Source organism: Galleria mellonella, unplaced genomic scaffold (genome assembly GCF_026898425.1).
Source record: "Galleria mellonella isolate WM207_F2 unplaced genomic scaffold, CSIRO_AGI_GalMel_v1 utg36, whole genome shotgun sequence".
NCBI classification, from domain to species: domain Eukaryota; kingdom Metazoa; phylum Arthropoda; class Insecta; order Lepidoptera; family Pyralidae; genus Galleria; species Galleria mellonella.
Genome location: NW_026442086.1, coordinates 8,435,534 through 8,451,661, shown reverse-complemented (window position 1 = coordinate 8,451,661; position 16,128 = coordinate 8,435,534). Strand labels below are relative to the sequence as shown.

General features: G+C 36.0%; 1 protein-coding gene across 2 annotated transcripts in view; it reads right to left on the bottom strand.

Annotated features, from left to right (window-relative positions):
* Positions 1-1,509: 1,509 nt before the first annotated feature.
* The window catches only part of LOC113513394 (uncharacterized), a 40,682-nt gene continuing 26,063 nt past the window's right edge, over positions 1,510-16,128 (bottom strand). Inside the window, exons 2-4 of one of the 2 annotated variants that reach the window (XM_052897490.1) lie at positions 6,381-6,510; positions 3,007-3,187; positions 1,510-1,986 (exon numbers count right to left, since the gene is read on the bottom strand). In XM_052897490.1, the coding sequence (XP_052753450.1) occupies positions 1,664-1,986; positions 3,007-3,187; positions 6,381-6,510 (634 nt within the window). In that variant the 3' untranslated portion in view covers positions 1,510-1,663. The remainder of the gene's footprint in view (positions 1,987-3,006; positions 3,188-6,380; positions 6,511-16,128) is intronic. The other variant, XM_052897491.1, reaches the window with a different exon arrangement.

The window sequence follows — 16,128 nt, the reverse complement described above, 5'->3', positions numbered from 1 at the left end:
GTGGCCAATTTGACATTCATCTACGTGACAGACAAAACAAATATCTAGCGTTCAAAGAAAAAATAATATACTAGAATCGTTTCATTAATCTCAACAATTTACATTGGGGTAGGTAGACATTATAAAACATTACAACATTATTTTCATCGATCAGAAAAATGTTGCTAGAGGATGGGATTATTAGTAATGGAGAGCGAATTGCGTTCACCATTGATACCATGTCATGGATAGTGAACTTGAATTATTAAATACTATTGCCGTTTTTTATGACAGTCTGTGGGGGAGGCATATGTTTAGCAGTGAAGAAATAATGTCTGAAATGATATTGATAATGGCTACTTCGTTCAGTTTTTTTTTTAAACAAAATTCAGTTATAGTAATACTACTTGTTGACAACACAGATTTTTATAGATGAAAGTATTTTTATAATTAGTTAAAGGTTTTTTTAAGTTTTTTCATTATGTACAAACAAATTTTTTTTTTTAATCTTTTTATAAAATTAAACAACTAATTACTATTTTTATTCATATAGGTACACGGGGAACGGATTAGTACTAATGATGTCTAAGGGTTCTACTGCTAGTAGAACCTATCAGGTTGACCTCCTCGCGGGTTTTTTTTTTAATGAATGGTAATGGAATGGTAACCCCACCCACGCTATCGATATACATCGCGATTTTTTTTTAATGTGATTCAACAAAAATTGTTCACGATGGTTTCCAGGGGGAACCACGTGGAGGGAGATCTAATAGGGCATATTGCTAGCAATGGGGCTGTCAAACTCCAATGCTTTTCCCCCCTGACCTCCACGCGGTTCTCCCAGGAACCGTGGGTAATTCTTTAATTCATCACGATGGTCTGTTTACTACCCTTTGTTGATAGGTACTGCGTCAGCGTATACCAATAGTGCAGGCGTGGCTAGATTTCATTTTTACCCATTAAAAAACACATATAAATATAGTCAATTATTGACATAAAAAAAAGGTTTTAATTAATTTTTTAACAGTTGTAAATATCGTTCGATGTTTTAGCTGTTTCTCAAACGATTTTAATGAGTCTATGTATATTTTATAATTATAGGTAAGGAGAAGAAGGTAAGAAATAAACCAAAAGCTTTTATATTAAAATAAATAACTTTATTTGGTATAATCTAACTCACATTCAATTTAGCTACTCGTATGTAATTACAAAACAATTTTTATATTAATACTAGTGCGGTAAACTTATCGTACAAGTGATTGTTACCTTTGTCATGACAGTGTTTGTTATCGTCAACATTTACATCACGTCACAGTATATAATATTGAAATAAAACACATATTTATTTCAAATTACTAAGCGCCATCATCTAACATTTAAAGGCACAGACATTATCACAGTTTGATATCTATTTTTAATAGAATTTATAAAGTATATTATATGTATTATTAATATATATATATATATATATATATATATATATATATATATATATATATATATATATATATATATATATATATATATATATATATATATATATATATATATATTTACAAGATAATGAATTTATATAAATGCTATTAACATCATCGTAAATGATAGTGCAATGACGAATAGACACTTTCCTCGCTACTAGATGGCGCTTATAACAGATAATTTAGCTACTGGCCACTAGACGTCGCTAGAAGCCCTGTTTGGCATCCCTGAACTGTCTGCCTTCGGGTCGATCCTCAAGGCACGGTACTTGAACTAAATTGAAATAAATATGGCCCATGAGATGCGACGCGGACGTGTTGGTTGTTTTAAGACAATCGAAGAGCATGTCGTCGCAGGTACAGTGCGACTTGCTGTAGAGCGAGTTGTTGGTGAGGTTGTATCTCTTGGAGAAGGCCCTGACTTTGGTGGGGCAGAGGTCGTGGGTGCGGCAGCAGCGGTCGAGCCGCCGGTCGGCACCCAGATCGTGGTAGTTGGCGGCTATGTCTCCCGTTCCGCACCATTTTGTACCTGAAGAAGGCAGTAATCAAATGAGAATAATGGGGGGATAATGGATTGTTAAAAATGAGGATTAGTAGCCCCATTGTTAGCAATACACCCTGTCAGGTCGATCTCCCCGCGGTTCCCCCTGGAAACTATCGTGTTCTATTCCAAGTGAATTTATCACAATAGGCTAATTGACATGCCTTTTCATCGTCACTTATCATCCCTCACTGGTGTCCTGCTAGCGTATACCGTGAGTGCAGGCGGGATTACCATTCCATTATCATCCATTAAAAAAAATTACAATAATGAATGTAAGCTCTATATAGCGGAATAAAATACAGTTTCCAAAAAAGAGTCTGATTTTTTTTCGATCCGTTGTTGGACGCAGATGGCTTTTACAGCTTCACCGAGCGCGTGTGCAGGGGCGAGTGTGAAAGGCACTCCAAGCTCGCGAGAGGGGAAGCGATGATAAGCGTCAACTCTTACAGATGGACTGCGGTGTGTTCGCCCGAGGGCGCCCTAGTGGCTCGAACCTCAGGGCACTGCACTTCGGCCTCCGTTGAGGGACGGGGGTCGGTATATCGTGGGGGAGTCGCCGCCGTCGACGTTGGCAGACGAGAAGGGCAAGATAGTCTGATACTCTTCGTAATTGTTATTGATAAATGTATGAAAGATAAAGGTTGCAAAGTTCTAAGTTTATTTCAATGGTAAATAATAACGGAGTATTAAGTCATCAGGGAAGATATGCGAACGAACATACATTTCCCCTATTATTATTTCAGCCGACAACTGTCCACTGCTGGACATAAGCCTTTCCCATAAGGGCAGTTTTGCCAATAGTTGCCACGCTTGACAGGCGGGTTGGCAACCGTAATTAGGGTTTTAGATATGTTTTAAGAGGGACGCTACTGCCCATTCTTCTACTATGCTACATTTCTCCTAATGGTACCGCAAACATAGAATAAATGGAGCTTGCTAACTCTTTTAAATATGTTTCTTTCATGGGGGTTTTCATACATGTACCTAGGATACTAAGTCCCTCACCAGGTATGATCCCCTGCAGCAGCGTGAGGGGGCTGCCGCCGAGCAAGCCGGCGTGCGCGCCGCCGGCGTCGAGACGTGCGCGTGCGCCCGCGCCGTCCGCGCGCCACGCCGCGCCGGCGCCGCCGCTCGCCGCCGCTCCTACGCTGCCCTCGTTCTCATCGGACGCTTCCACGCCTTCTACCTGTCACCAAAAGATTTATTTTTTATGTGCTGTATATTGAGAGTTGCAAACAAGTTCTTGAGGGATTGTTAGGAATTGGGACTAGTTACCCAATTACTAGCGCACACAGGGCGTCAGGAATGACTTTCACGTGGCTCCCCTGGAAATTGTTATGCTAAATTACAGGTGTTTTCATCACTGGCCTGCCTTTTTGTTCTTACTTAACATCCTTCACTGGTGTCCCGCCAGCGTATATAGTTAGCGCAGGCGGGGCTACAATTCCATTATTACAACTTAACCGACTTGAATATTTTTTCGTTTTGTTTGTTATAAAATATTAAAAAAAAAAAATCGTTAAAAAAAGATAATATTGTATGAGAATCAATACTCCGGATTACTTTTAATAGATGGCGTTGTAGGTAACACAAAGTTTACCGGGTCATCTAGTTATTAAAATAAAAGTCATTTTAATCTTTGTAAAGTTTTTTTAATAACTATCTAATTATAATTTTATTGCATATAAAATCTTTCATATATAAAACAGACACTAATTAAGTCAAGCAGTTCTCAGGTTTCACTAACACGCTTCTTTCTTTATCATTGTCAAGTCACACAGAGCAATTAAACAGTTCGCGGAGCGAGTAATGGAAGCAATTCTCGGAGCTAGGTGCTTGTGTGGTATTGTCGACTATTGTTTCGTGTCATGTGATCTTTATTCTCACTTAGCGCATTACATTCATTTGCAAAAGAAATGCAGGATTTCTTTTTAATTACTGTATATGTTTGGTGGATTAAATATTAGTATATAGGTAGTTTGTTTTAACAATATTTCATTAAAAGTTAATCATGTTTTGTTCAATTTATCACAGACATACTCTACACATTAAATTAATGGTAACAAATCGAAAAATCGGTTTTTTTTATTTGAATCATTTTTCGGTTAAGTCAATTATACGTTTGTTTATAATTTCCTTAAGTTCTATTTTTTTATACAACTTAGAATGGCAAACAAGCTGACGGCCCACCTGATGGAAAGTGGTAACCGTCGCCTATAGACATGAGCAGTACCATGGACATAACAGAGTATACTGTTTCGCCCATGCATAACAGAGTATACTATCCCGCCAACGTATACCGATAGTGTAAGGATACCATTTGATCTTACTCCGTTAAAAGAAATAAGTAGGTATAATATATCTATAACCTATTTACCTATATTTTACCAGAAGGAGACTTTGTACAAAAGTCGATTGCTTGGGTACCTCTGTCCCATTCGTGTTTCTACCGTGAAGCAGTTGTGTTTGCATGGCTGTGTTTCGGCTTGAAGGATGGGATACGGCGTGAATTTACAGGGTACAGAGGAATAACACCTGAGTCCTCAGGAATGACAACGCATGGGGGGCATCATGGGCGAAACAGTATACTCTGTTATGTCCATGGTACTGCTCATGTCTATAAGCGACGGTTACCACTTTCCATCAGGTGGGTCGTCAGCTTGTTTGCCATTCTAAGTTGTATAAAAAAAGTCTTAGCCTTGATATCTGACACGAGTGGAATTAATTTCACGGTCCATAAATATAATTAAGCGCCTAAAGTATTTATAGTTTTTATTTTTTTTTATATCCACACGAGCAAATTATATATTTATATATAAGTCTCGAATCGATTAATATGTAGCGTGAAGGATGATATATGAAGTTATGTGTACGTATGCAGTACCATGCAGGTATGCGTAGATAAATATTTCGAATGCCAGACTTTGGCCTTAAATTAATTTTAATTCAATTTAATTAAATTCAATAGAGTTTAATCGACTCCGACTAAATTTTGATTTGCAGTTCCTACGTAACATTGAAATACCTATATAACATGAGTTGTTTTTAATGAATGATAATGGAATGGTAACCCCACTCGCGCTATCGGTATACACCGGTGGGACACCAGTGAAGGATGATAGGCGAGGATGAAGCAGGTCAGTTAGCCCATCATGATGAAATCATCAGAAATTAACCATGACAGTTTCCAGGGGGAACCGCGAGAAGGTGGAAGAGGTGGAGGAGGACCATAGCGTTTTCACCCATCAAAAAAAAATTCAAATGGGTCCCTTTAGGACAGATTAAATATTGTATTTAACATTCACATGAATATTTATGCGTGTATTAATACAAGTAAACAAACGAATATTTGACTGACATTAGAATGGTAAAAACAACGACGTTTGACGGCCAATATTAAATAATATATTAGGATGCTAAAATTATACAGGTTTATACACGGTGACGAATACATAATGACTACACGTGGAGAAAAAAAAAAGATTTCCTAATCGTGAACGACGAAGTTAGTAGTTTAGTCACAAACTTAAAAGTGAGTTTTTTTATAAAACTTAGAATGGCAAACAAGCTGACGGCCCACCTGATGGAAAGTGGTAAATTAAATAATTGGAAATTAAACCCAATTGAGTACCTTCTTTTATTTTGAAATCGATTGAAAATAGTAATTAAACATTCAGTTTGGTTCCAATTTAAGGCAAATTGGTTTTATTATTTGTTTTTATTATATATGAAATTATTGTTAAATACATATAATTTTATTTTTATATTATTACTGTATAGCTCTGACATAGAATGGGGTTACCCATTTTTCTTTCCGTAAGTATCGTAAGAGGCGACTGCTCAAGGTATTAGTCAAGAATGAGCAGTAGTATCCCTCTTTAAACATCAGCAAAGCCTAATTACGGTTACCAAATAGCTTGATAAGCGTGACAACTATTGGCAAACCCCCCCCCCCCCCTTTTTGGGGAAGTTCAGTAGTGGACAATTAACAGATGATATGGGTAAGGGTAGGAAAATATGTGTGTATATGAAGAGAATTGTACTTTGTTCTAGTAAACTGCAGTTTAGGCAACAAAGTGCAGAGCTGTTATATATATAAAAGCTATTAAAGCAAACATATGTTTATTTATAGTTATGTAACATATAATTTAACTAAAATAAAATTAATAGTTATCGTGTAATAGTAAATATCCGACTCGAAGTACCAATGATCCTTCGAGCCGGATAACGGCCCACCTGACAGAAAGTGGTAACCGTCGCTTATAGACGTATAATATCAAGAAATACACTGTGACATGCATGGTAACCCCTCATGTGTTGCTATTTTGAGGAATAAGGGTTATACTTTAGATCATATAGGTTCTTTCAGGGTTAGTCACCTGTGCGCGTGTCCGTGGAGTTACCTGCTGGCACTGGCTCATCAGCTTGATCATCTGGTGGAAGGTGACCCCTAGTGGCCGATTGATGCGACTCAACTGCCGAAGGAGCCGGCTCGTGTCATCCTCGTCGCTGGAATCAAATAATAATATATTAATTAATTCAATTTTCATCACATTGAGTTATTTTCTACTACTAACTCTCGTCCACAATTATACTTTGCCGTAACTTCGTATACGTAGAGTTTTGGGACTTGGTAACCATGTTTAGACGGAGTATTAAGATAAAACCTGCGCCATATTTTACGTTAGACTTTAAGGATATAACAGTGAAAACCGCATGAAATTTCGTACAGCAGTTTTCTTATGGTGCCGACATGGAACAGAGACATAGATAGACAAGCGGACAAAAAATCAGAAAATTATTATTTCGGTATCCATTATATGGCTTTCATATATTTTTTTATAACACTGAGGTGGTAAACAAGCATACGACCAACCTGATGGTAAGCGGTTACCGTAAAATTTAATTAAGAAAAATCTGTGTAAGGGGTCATAGATTTCTCTTAAATTAATGTCTTCTATGTACAGACACAGGCTATTTATAGTTTTATTATATATAAAACTATAAATAGCCTGAATATATATATATATATATATATATATATATATATATATATATATATATATATATATATATATATATATATATATATATATATATATATATATATATATATATATATATATATACTCAGCAAGGTCGTAACAAAGTCTCGTAAAAAGAAGGAAGCTCCCAATTAGTTTGTATTTTTTTCTGTATTACGCGACTTTTTTGTTAGCTTTGAATTGTTTTTGGATTTGATTGGATTTAATTCCCTGTTGGTTGTGTTCGTTATGTAAAATTATAAATATTTGTTATACAACAACAGTTGCGTCTGATCATATAGGTGAGAAAAGCAGCAGGATATATGTAATACAAATAGTACTTGGTTTCTATAATAATGAAAATCAGTTTACCAAAAAAAACATGGATCGAAAAACGGCAATAAATTCATCGGTCGATCTATTTACCTGTATTAAATTAGTACGGAAGGTTCGAAATTTCTTGTCGTTTATGAGTTTCTGAATTACGAAATTTCTATCCTAATATATTCCTATAGCATGAGTGTGTAAATATTTTTTTTTAGCCTCCCATTAAGTGCAACTTGTTCCCGGATATTAATTTCCAGATTTTTTAGCTAATTTAATTTCCTTCTAAGTTTTCCTCACTCTTTACTACCACGTTCCCTTCATTCCCCATTTATCATTCCACTTTTTCCCATTTGTCGTAACGATCCTATTGTTTTATTTCAAATTTCCGTAAATTTTTGTCCTCAGTTTGAATCATTTACGTAAATAATTTACGTACGATTAATTACTCCGATTACACTCTATATACAATGCCGTATGTAAAGTCCAAAGTAAAAGGGGGTAGGGGGGAAGGGATTGTTAATAATGGAGATTAAAAATCCCATTGCTAGCAATATACCCAACCAGGTCGAACTCCCCGCGGTTCCCCCTGGAAACTATCTTGGTTAATTCCTGATGAATTCATCATGACGGGCTAACTGGCCTGTTTTCATTTTCATCTATCACCCTTCACTGGTGCTCCGTTAGCGTATCCCGTTAGCGCAGGCGAGGTTACCATCCCATTTTCACCCATCAAAAAAAAAAGTAAAAGGAGTTTCGAAAATCTTAATATTTGTTCATCGATTGTTTGTGTTCATAGCACAATTAAATAAGTTTTGTATGCTAGTAGGTTCTGGTGAAGAGTGTGAAATTTTATGTTCGATCCTTTTTTTAAACAAAATAAAGTTATTTGTATTTGTATCGGCTTTTGATTAACGAACACGTTTGCGCATAAAAAAAAATAGAAAATTGATAAGGAAATCACAATTAATTTAAGCTAAAAAATAGTTTCACATTTGTAATTGTAGTGTTAACTACACATATATGAGACAAAATTGACACCAAATTAATATGCGTTAAAATTATGTAATAGTGGGTTATTGAACTTGTCCCACCGCGGCGAGTGTCACTTTCACCGCGAGACGCCACACGTAACGCATGTAGGTCTGGGACGCCGGACGCGGGACGTAGTACGCGGGACAAGACTTACAGACCTAGTAACTAGATATTTTTTTAATAGGTTAAAATGGTATAGTAACCCTGCGTTATGGGTATACACTGACGGGATATCAGTGAAAAATGACAGGAGAAGATGAAAGCAGGTCGTTTAGCCCATCATGACGAATCTAAGAAGAATTAATTACGATGGTTTCCATAAAGAACCGTTTGGAAGTCTACTAGATAGAGTACTATTAATAATGGGATTGTTAGATCCCATTACTAACAATCCCTTCAAAACTTAAAAGCTGACCGTCCACCTGATGGAAAGTAGCATGATTACATCGCCTATAGACATGAACAGTGCCATGGACATAACAGTTTCACTTTTAGAGACAACTGTTTGGCTCATGATACATTTCACGTTGCCATTCTTGAGGACTAAGATGTTTTACGTCTGGATCTTGTAATTAGTAAATAAATGGATATTTTCAACATATCTACTATTTCTATTGTTTAGGAATGGCACCTAAAACCTCATCTTTATTATATAATAGTGTACATAGAATACCTAACAATCGTACGATGTAGGTAACCTCTATTGGTTGTTATGCAAGCTAAGCACTAAGCTAAGCAAATAACTTAATTCAATTGTGTACTGTCATCGAGTGCAGTAGGTTACAGCAATGCAAGCATTATGGCTTTGTTTACAAGGTTTTTACCTTGGTGACAACTGTCTAAATGCAATATTTTTTTTTTGGCAAACGACTTAAACTTCTATCTCTTTTTTTATACAACTTAGAATGGCAAACAAGCTGACGACCCACCTGATGGAAAGTGATAACCGTCGCCTATAATATACTATAATAACAGAGTATACTGTTTCGCCCATGATACCTCCCATGCGTTGCCATTCCTGAGGACTCAGGTGTTATTCATCTGTACCCTGTAAATTCACGCCATATCACACCCTTCAAACCAAAACATAACCATGTAAACACAACTGCTTTATGGTTGAAACACTAATGGGACAGAGGTACCGAAGTAAACGACTTTTGTACAAAGTCTCTCTCTGGTACATTCTCTAAATTTTGTTCTGTAATTAATTTAAAAAACACGACTGTCTTGTTATACGAGGTCTGTCCGGAAAGTTCGTATAAAAGTGTTCTGGAATGCGAGAAAGAGGAGTGGGGAGGCCAGGTAAGCGCAGGACCCCTTCCTTATGTCCCTAACAATGCTTCAGTTCTGGTCTGACCGCCGTGCGGTGCGAACTGGCTTGTCACGCCATCTGTGAAGTTACCTCTTAACGAAACCCCGTCGGCATGGATCCCGCTTCCGTTGAAGAGCAGCGCGTCGTAATCAAGTTTCTCTCGAAACTCGGCAAGAATGGCCGTGAAAGCAAAGAGTGGAAGACATCCGGGGAACCACGAACAAAAAAATCAAGAAAATCCCGCTCAAATGTCAAACAATGTTGATTGTTTTTTTCGATGTTCGGGGGATTGTCCATCAAGAATTCGTCCCTCCAGGCCAGACAGTTGATGGAAAATTCTACGTCGATGTGCTCAGACGCCTCAAAGCTCGTGTGGCACGAGTTCGTCCAGAATTGGCGCGAGAGGGGCGTTGGATTCTTCACCACGACAATGCCCCTGCCCACACCTCTCTTTAGTTGTCCGTGAGTTTTTGAGTAAAAATTCCATTACGGTGACCGAACACCCCCCTATTCGCCGGATTTGGCCCCGTGTGACTTCTTCTTGTTCCCAAAAACCAAATTGGTACTTCGGGGGCGGCATTTGGGGGACATAAATGAGATAAAAAAAAGCTACGACGGAGCAGCTGAGAAACCTACAACCAGAGGACTTTCAAGGAGCCTTCTCACAGTGGAAACGGCGTTGGCACAAGTGCATTATGTCACAGGGGGAGTACTTTGAAGGGGATAAAATTGATTTACCTGAATAATTGTAAAATAAAATTTTTAAAAAACTTTTATACGTACTTTCCGACAAACCTCGTAAAAGTAACAATTGAAAAAAACATTTCTAGTATCACTCGAAATGATAAAAATTCTAACGAAGAGGGTACTCAAGAGATTGTTAGTAATGGAAACTAAGGCCCCATTGCTAGCAATATACCCAACTAGGTCGACCTCTGCTTGGTCTCCCTTAGAAACCATCGTTCTTAAATGCAGGTGTATTTATCACGATAACTAACTAACAGATCTGGTTTCATCCTCACCTGTCACCCCTCACTGATGTCCTGCCAGCGTATACCGTTAGCGCGAGCTGAGTTATTTAATTATCATCCATTTTAAAAATTAAAAAGTAAGAATTGTAACAATGTTCCTTACATCCAAATCTATTCAGACATTTAGAAATTATAAATACATGAACCTTGAGAATGTTACATTCATTTTTTGGTCTATATTTTCTGAAAAATAGGAGAAATTATTAATAAAATTATTGTATAATAGATGTATGGGTATTCAGTACAGTTGTGTTTCAGTGAGAAAATGTAAGTAAAATAATATATGGATATAACCTTCCTACAGGAATAAATTGCTGAAGCACTTTGTACAACAATCTTATGAACATTAAATTAACTCTAATTGTCATAATATATATATTTTTTTAATTTAATTCGCTCATAATCTTATTTTCCGATATTGCTCACAACTTAGATTACATGTTTATTTTTGTTATTTACTTAAATTTCTTACACTGTATAATTATGTTAAAGTGAATGCTGTGAATACCTATAATAGGCATGTGCATTAATATTGTATTGCATTTAATGTTGTTATATCTATATGTTATAATGCAATATGCTGTTGGTGTTCCTTAAATAAATAAATAAACCTTGTTTGGTTATGTATGTAACTTTATATGTACGAGTATTGTTCAATGAAATGCAAAGCGGTTTGTTGACATATCTTAGCCGCTACCATTTACATATTTGACAGTAGCCTGCGAAGATGATGTCCGTGTAAAGAGTAGTTACTCGAGGCAAGTACCTGCGCCCCCGTAGGGGGGAAGTAGATGACCCTCTCCTACTGATATTTCTGAGTTGTTATCAAATAATGGGGAAATAGCCTTTGTTCATTTGGGTCCAGAGATTGGCTCAGTCAGAGCTTTCTATCGAATCTTTCTATAGACAAAATATTTTTCCTCTAAGATTTTCCATTATAAAATTAATTTCAAAAGGTTTTCCAGTACAGCTAACACAAAATATCAAGTACCATAATTGACTCTAACACGGACTTTAGCAATTATTTACATTGTTAACTATTTGAAGTTAAAATTGTTAATTAAATCGTAATAAAAAAAAAAATATTATTAATGCATAGTGAGTAGCACAATTAGTTAATTGCAAATGTTGCCTAGTTTATAAGTAGCTACTTCCTAAGTTTCATTTCTAATCCTCATGTACTTAAACACCATAAATAAATACAATCGAACAAATTATCATTACCAGAGGGAGACTACAAAAGTCGTTTGCTTGGGCACCTCTGTTTCATTCGTGTTTCTACCGTGAAGCAGTTATGTTTGCGTGGCTGTGTTTCCAACAATCCGTAACCAATACGTAACTATATCCTTTTAGATAAAAATAAAATCCAAATAGGTTCAGAACTGTTTGAGTTATGAGGTAAGAAACATAAAAAAGTAGAACAAAATTGAAAGCCTCCTTCATTTTGTAGTCGATTGAAAATAACAAGGATTTATGGCAGCATTCTTGCAGTAGCTACCTTAAAAGCAAGACGCGTACCACATTCTTTGACATTTTTGACGAAAAATTTGTTATTGCGAATTCAAGACACAATACAATTAGCAATATATCTAATTGGACTATAATTGTCGAGCCGTTGATCGCAATACCACAAACAATATAATACAGTACTAGTGAGAAACTAATGATACGAACAATTTAAAATGGCAGATGTAAAGATTTATTAATGTGAAATAAATTACATTTACAATATAGCGCACGGCCGCCACGCTCTGGTTGCGTTTGTGAACGGGGAATCATTTAGGATGAGTCGCCATTGCATGGCGGTGCACTTGTTACATTATTACGTTCTTCGTGGACTACTTGATTGTAAAACTGTGACATAATCTGAAGGCCTACCATGAAATATTTTCCGAAATTTCGGGGACGAACGAAACAGAAATTTGATGTTAAAATTACATAATACATGCCGTTTAAAATTATTAAAACGTTAAAATATCGTTCCTCTGAACTATTAGGATAGGATTTATGATGTACGAAATGTTAAGCTCCATTTACTGGGTCGATTTCGGTACGCAAAATAATACGAAATTGAGCCCGAAAATTCGGAATTTCATTTCACGGTAGACCACCAGTTCATGTCTATAAGCGACAATTACTGTTTTCTATTCTTTATTATTTTATTCGTTATTGTACACAAACATAATGTTAAGCACTATTCATTTTAAACATCTATTCCTTGGGCTATAAATTTTTCTTTCACCGTGCATTTTTCAATGCCAAAGCGTAGTTGTGCGAGGACACGAGCACAACTATGCTTTAGGGCTGACATTCTGCCATTTTAAAATACCTGAAGAAGATAAAAGTCCTTAAACAGAAAACTATGCTTTGGAATCAACTTCCAGCAGCTGTATTTTCAACCGATACGACCTTCAGGAAAATAGTATATTTCTTTTTAAAAGGCCGACAGAACACCTGCAATTCTGTGTTGTGGGTGCTCATAGGTTGCGGTACTCACTTACTATCAGGTGAGCCGCATGTTAGTTTGCCCACTGTTTTTTTTAATGGGTGAAAATGGTATGGTAATCTCGCCTGCGCTAACGGGATACGCTGGCGGAGCACCAGTGAAGGGTGATCGATGAGAATGAAAACAGGCCAGTTAGCCCATCATGATGAATTCATCAGGAATTAACCATGATAGTTTCCAGGGGGAACCGCGAGGAGGTCGACCTGGTTGGGTATATTGCTAGCAATGGGATTCTCAGTCTCCATTACTAACAATCCCTTGCCCCCCCTGCCCACTGTGTTGTAGAAAAAAAGGGTAAAAAAAAACAACAACTCCTAATGACAATCTTACATAGACAATAAATTTAAGAAATACGAGTGTTTCAAACAAATTTAACTGATTACACCCTATCAATTACAAAGAAACATTTACAATATTTTCTTTTAAAGAAACAAATTATATGAATTCAGAATTTCTTTCTTTTGTACATCGTTGATAAAGTAATATTGTTGCCTCTACGTTTAAAGAAATGAATTACAAAATTTCTCTTCATACTGTTAGATTTTAATTGGCCCCACAGAGTAAATCTACTCTGTGGTTGGTCGATTCATCATTCATTCGCATACTTAATGTTATTTTTTCTTTATTTTATCGCTAAAAGTTTTATAAGCACACATTATGTTTTAATGTACTAACCACCGGATTAACTTAGTGTATTTTAGTCGAGAAAGCTCGTCTGGTTTCAGGACCATCCGGGAACTTTAGTCATGAGCGAACGTGACGCGAGCGCGTGTCTGAGACCGGATGATTCTGAAACTAGTCGAACTTTGTCGACTAAAACATATCTAAGTTAACCTGGTTGTTATTACTTTAAAATAGCCTTTATTCATATTTAGTTTGTTCATTATATTAAATATTAATATACACGACAAGACATAACGAAAACAAAACGAAAAATTACAATTATACAACTGTGAGCGTCTTGTTGTGGCCTAGTGGTATAACCCTGACTTATAAACTCTAAAGACACGAAATACTTACTTCATGTGTAAATTTAACGCCCCAACTTACTAAAAGATTAAGTGAAGTGACTGATTTAAGTCTGCGCTAAAGGATTTAAATTAATGACAATGAAATTACAAGGTACAGAGACCAGAGGATCAAAAGTCGTTTGCTTTGGCACCTTTGTCCCATCCGAGTTTCTACCGTGAAGCAGTTGTGTTTGCATGGCTGTGTTTCGGTTTGAAGGGTGGGATATTTTTATTAGCAATATTTTAATATTTTTAATATTTCCAAACGGCATGTATTATGTATTTTTAACATCATATTTGTGTTTCGTTTGACTCCGTAATTTCGGAAAACATTTCATGGTAAGCCCTCTGGTTTGGGTTTGTAAAATTTATTTATTGAATTGGGAGGCATTGAATGAACTATCTTCTCTGTGACAATTTTGTATACGAATGGACTTCGGCCTGCGAGGCGGCCACGTTGTTTACTGTCGTAATCCACTCACAAAATATCATTTGTATTCGTCTACAATTTATACAATGACGACATGTTGCAGATTGTTGAATTTATATCATAAATAATAAGTGCCTCACAATAACACCGGCTTCGTATCAACATGTTGGAACAAGGATGAAAGTTACAGACTTTTAAAGTTTCTTACAAAGCATTTTTTTACCTAAAATAACCCATCGAAAATTGAATCCGGAACCTCAATCATTCCTACACACCTAATATCTACCAGTACCGTCATCATCGTGTCCCAACGAGATGACATATTCCTTGGTTTTGTGGAATTAAAATCAATAGGTACAGTATTAAATTAGCTGTTCGTTTACGTTCTGGTCATTATCCATCAAAAAAATTTGCACATATGATGGGAAAGTCCTTGTCACCCCATTGTCAAGCTTGTAATACCATCGATGATGTGCATCATATTCTATTAGAGTGTCGTATTAACACGAAGGAAAGAGAAGAATTCATGCGCCACTTTAACTTAAATAAATTGAATGTTGGTCTTATTCAATCTATGTTAGCTGAACTTAAACCAGAAATTTTTGAACATCTCTGTAAATTATTGATGCATTAATTCTTCTCTTTCCGCGTCTAGGGAAGGTAGATAAAGTTTTGTTTGAGAAATCAGTTCAGGGTACGATAGGACTGATATACCTGAAGAAGGTAAAAGCCCTTAAAATAATATTAAAAAAAAAAACGAGGTCATCTAAAAATAAACCAGGTGTTTGTATCGTGACAATATTAATATGAATCCAAAACAGGAATTAATGAAAGAAAGGAAGATACAAAAAATAACTGCTTAGTATGAGGTGGGCTGTATGTTTATTTGCCACATCAATGGTATAAAAAAATACTATGTATATGTAGATATCTAGAACTTCCTCATAATTAATTTAATTTGAATTGGTATAAAAACAATGAAAAGTCTTACATATAAATATATAATCTTTATTTCTTTAACTAATTTGTAAGCGTCAATTTAGCCTTGACCAACTTTTTTCTCTTGTAAATTGGAAAAGTATGTTTGTGTACTGTGTGCTTCAGATAATTGGAACTGGTTATGCAGAAACTTAGTTATGTTAGGTAATTATGAGATATTCTATAAGGGATGGCTATTTTTTGCATTACTAGATCCAATTGTAACTACACGTATTTAGTTCAACAATAGCAACACTGCGCCGGTGCAAGTCGTTTATCGCGGCGCTTTCTACGCCGTTTTCTCTCGGTGGCGTTCAGGACCTCCATACGGAATGTAGATTATGTGAACTTTTCTTAGAGAGTATTATAAAAAATTGAGGTTAAACTTTGTTATTACATCTGTGGATATATTTAAAATTGTCTCTTAAAAATTAAACAATATGAAATTTTAATCTTTAGCATCAGAACACACAAAAC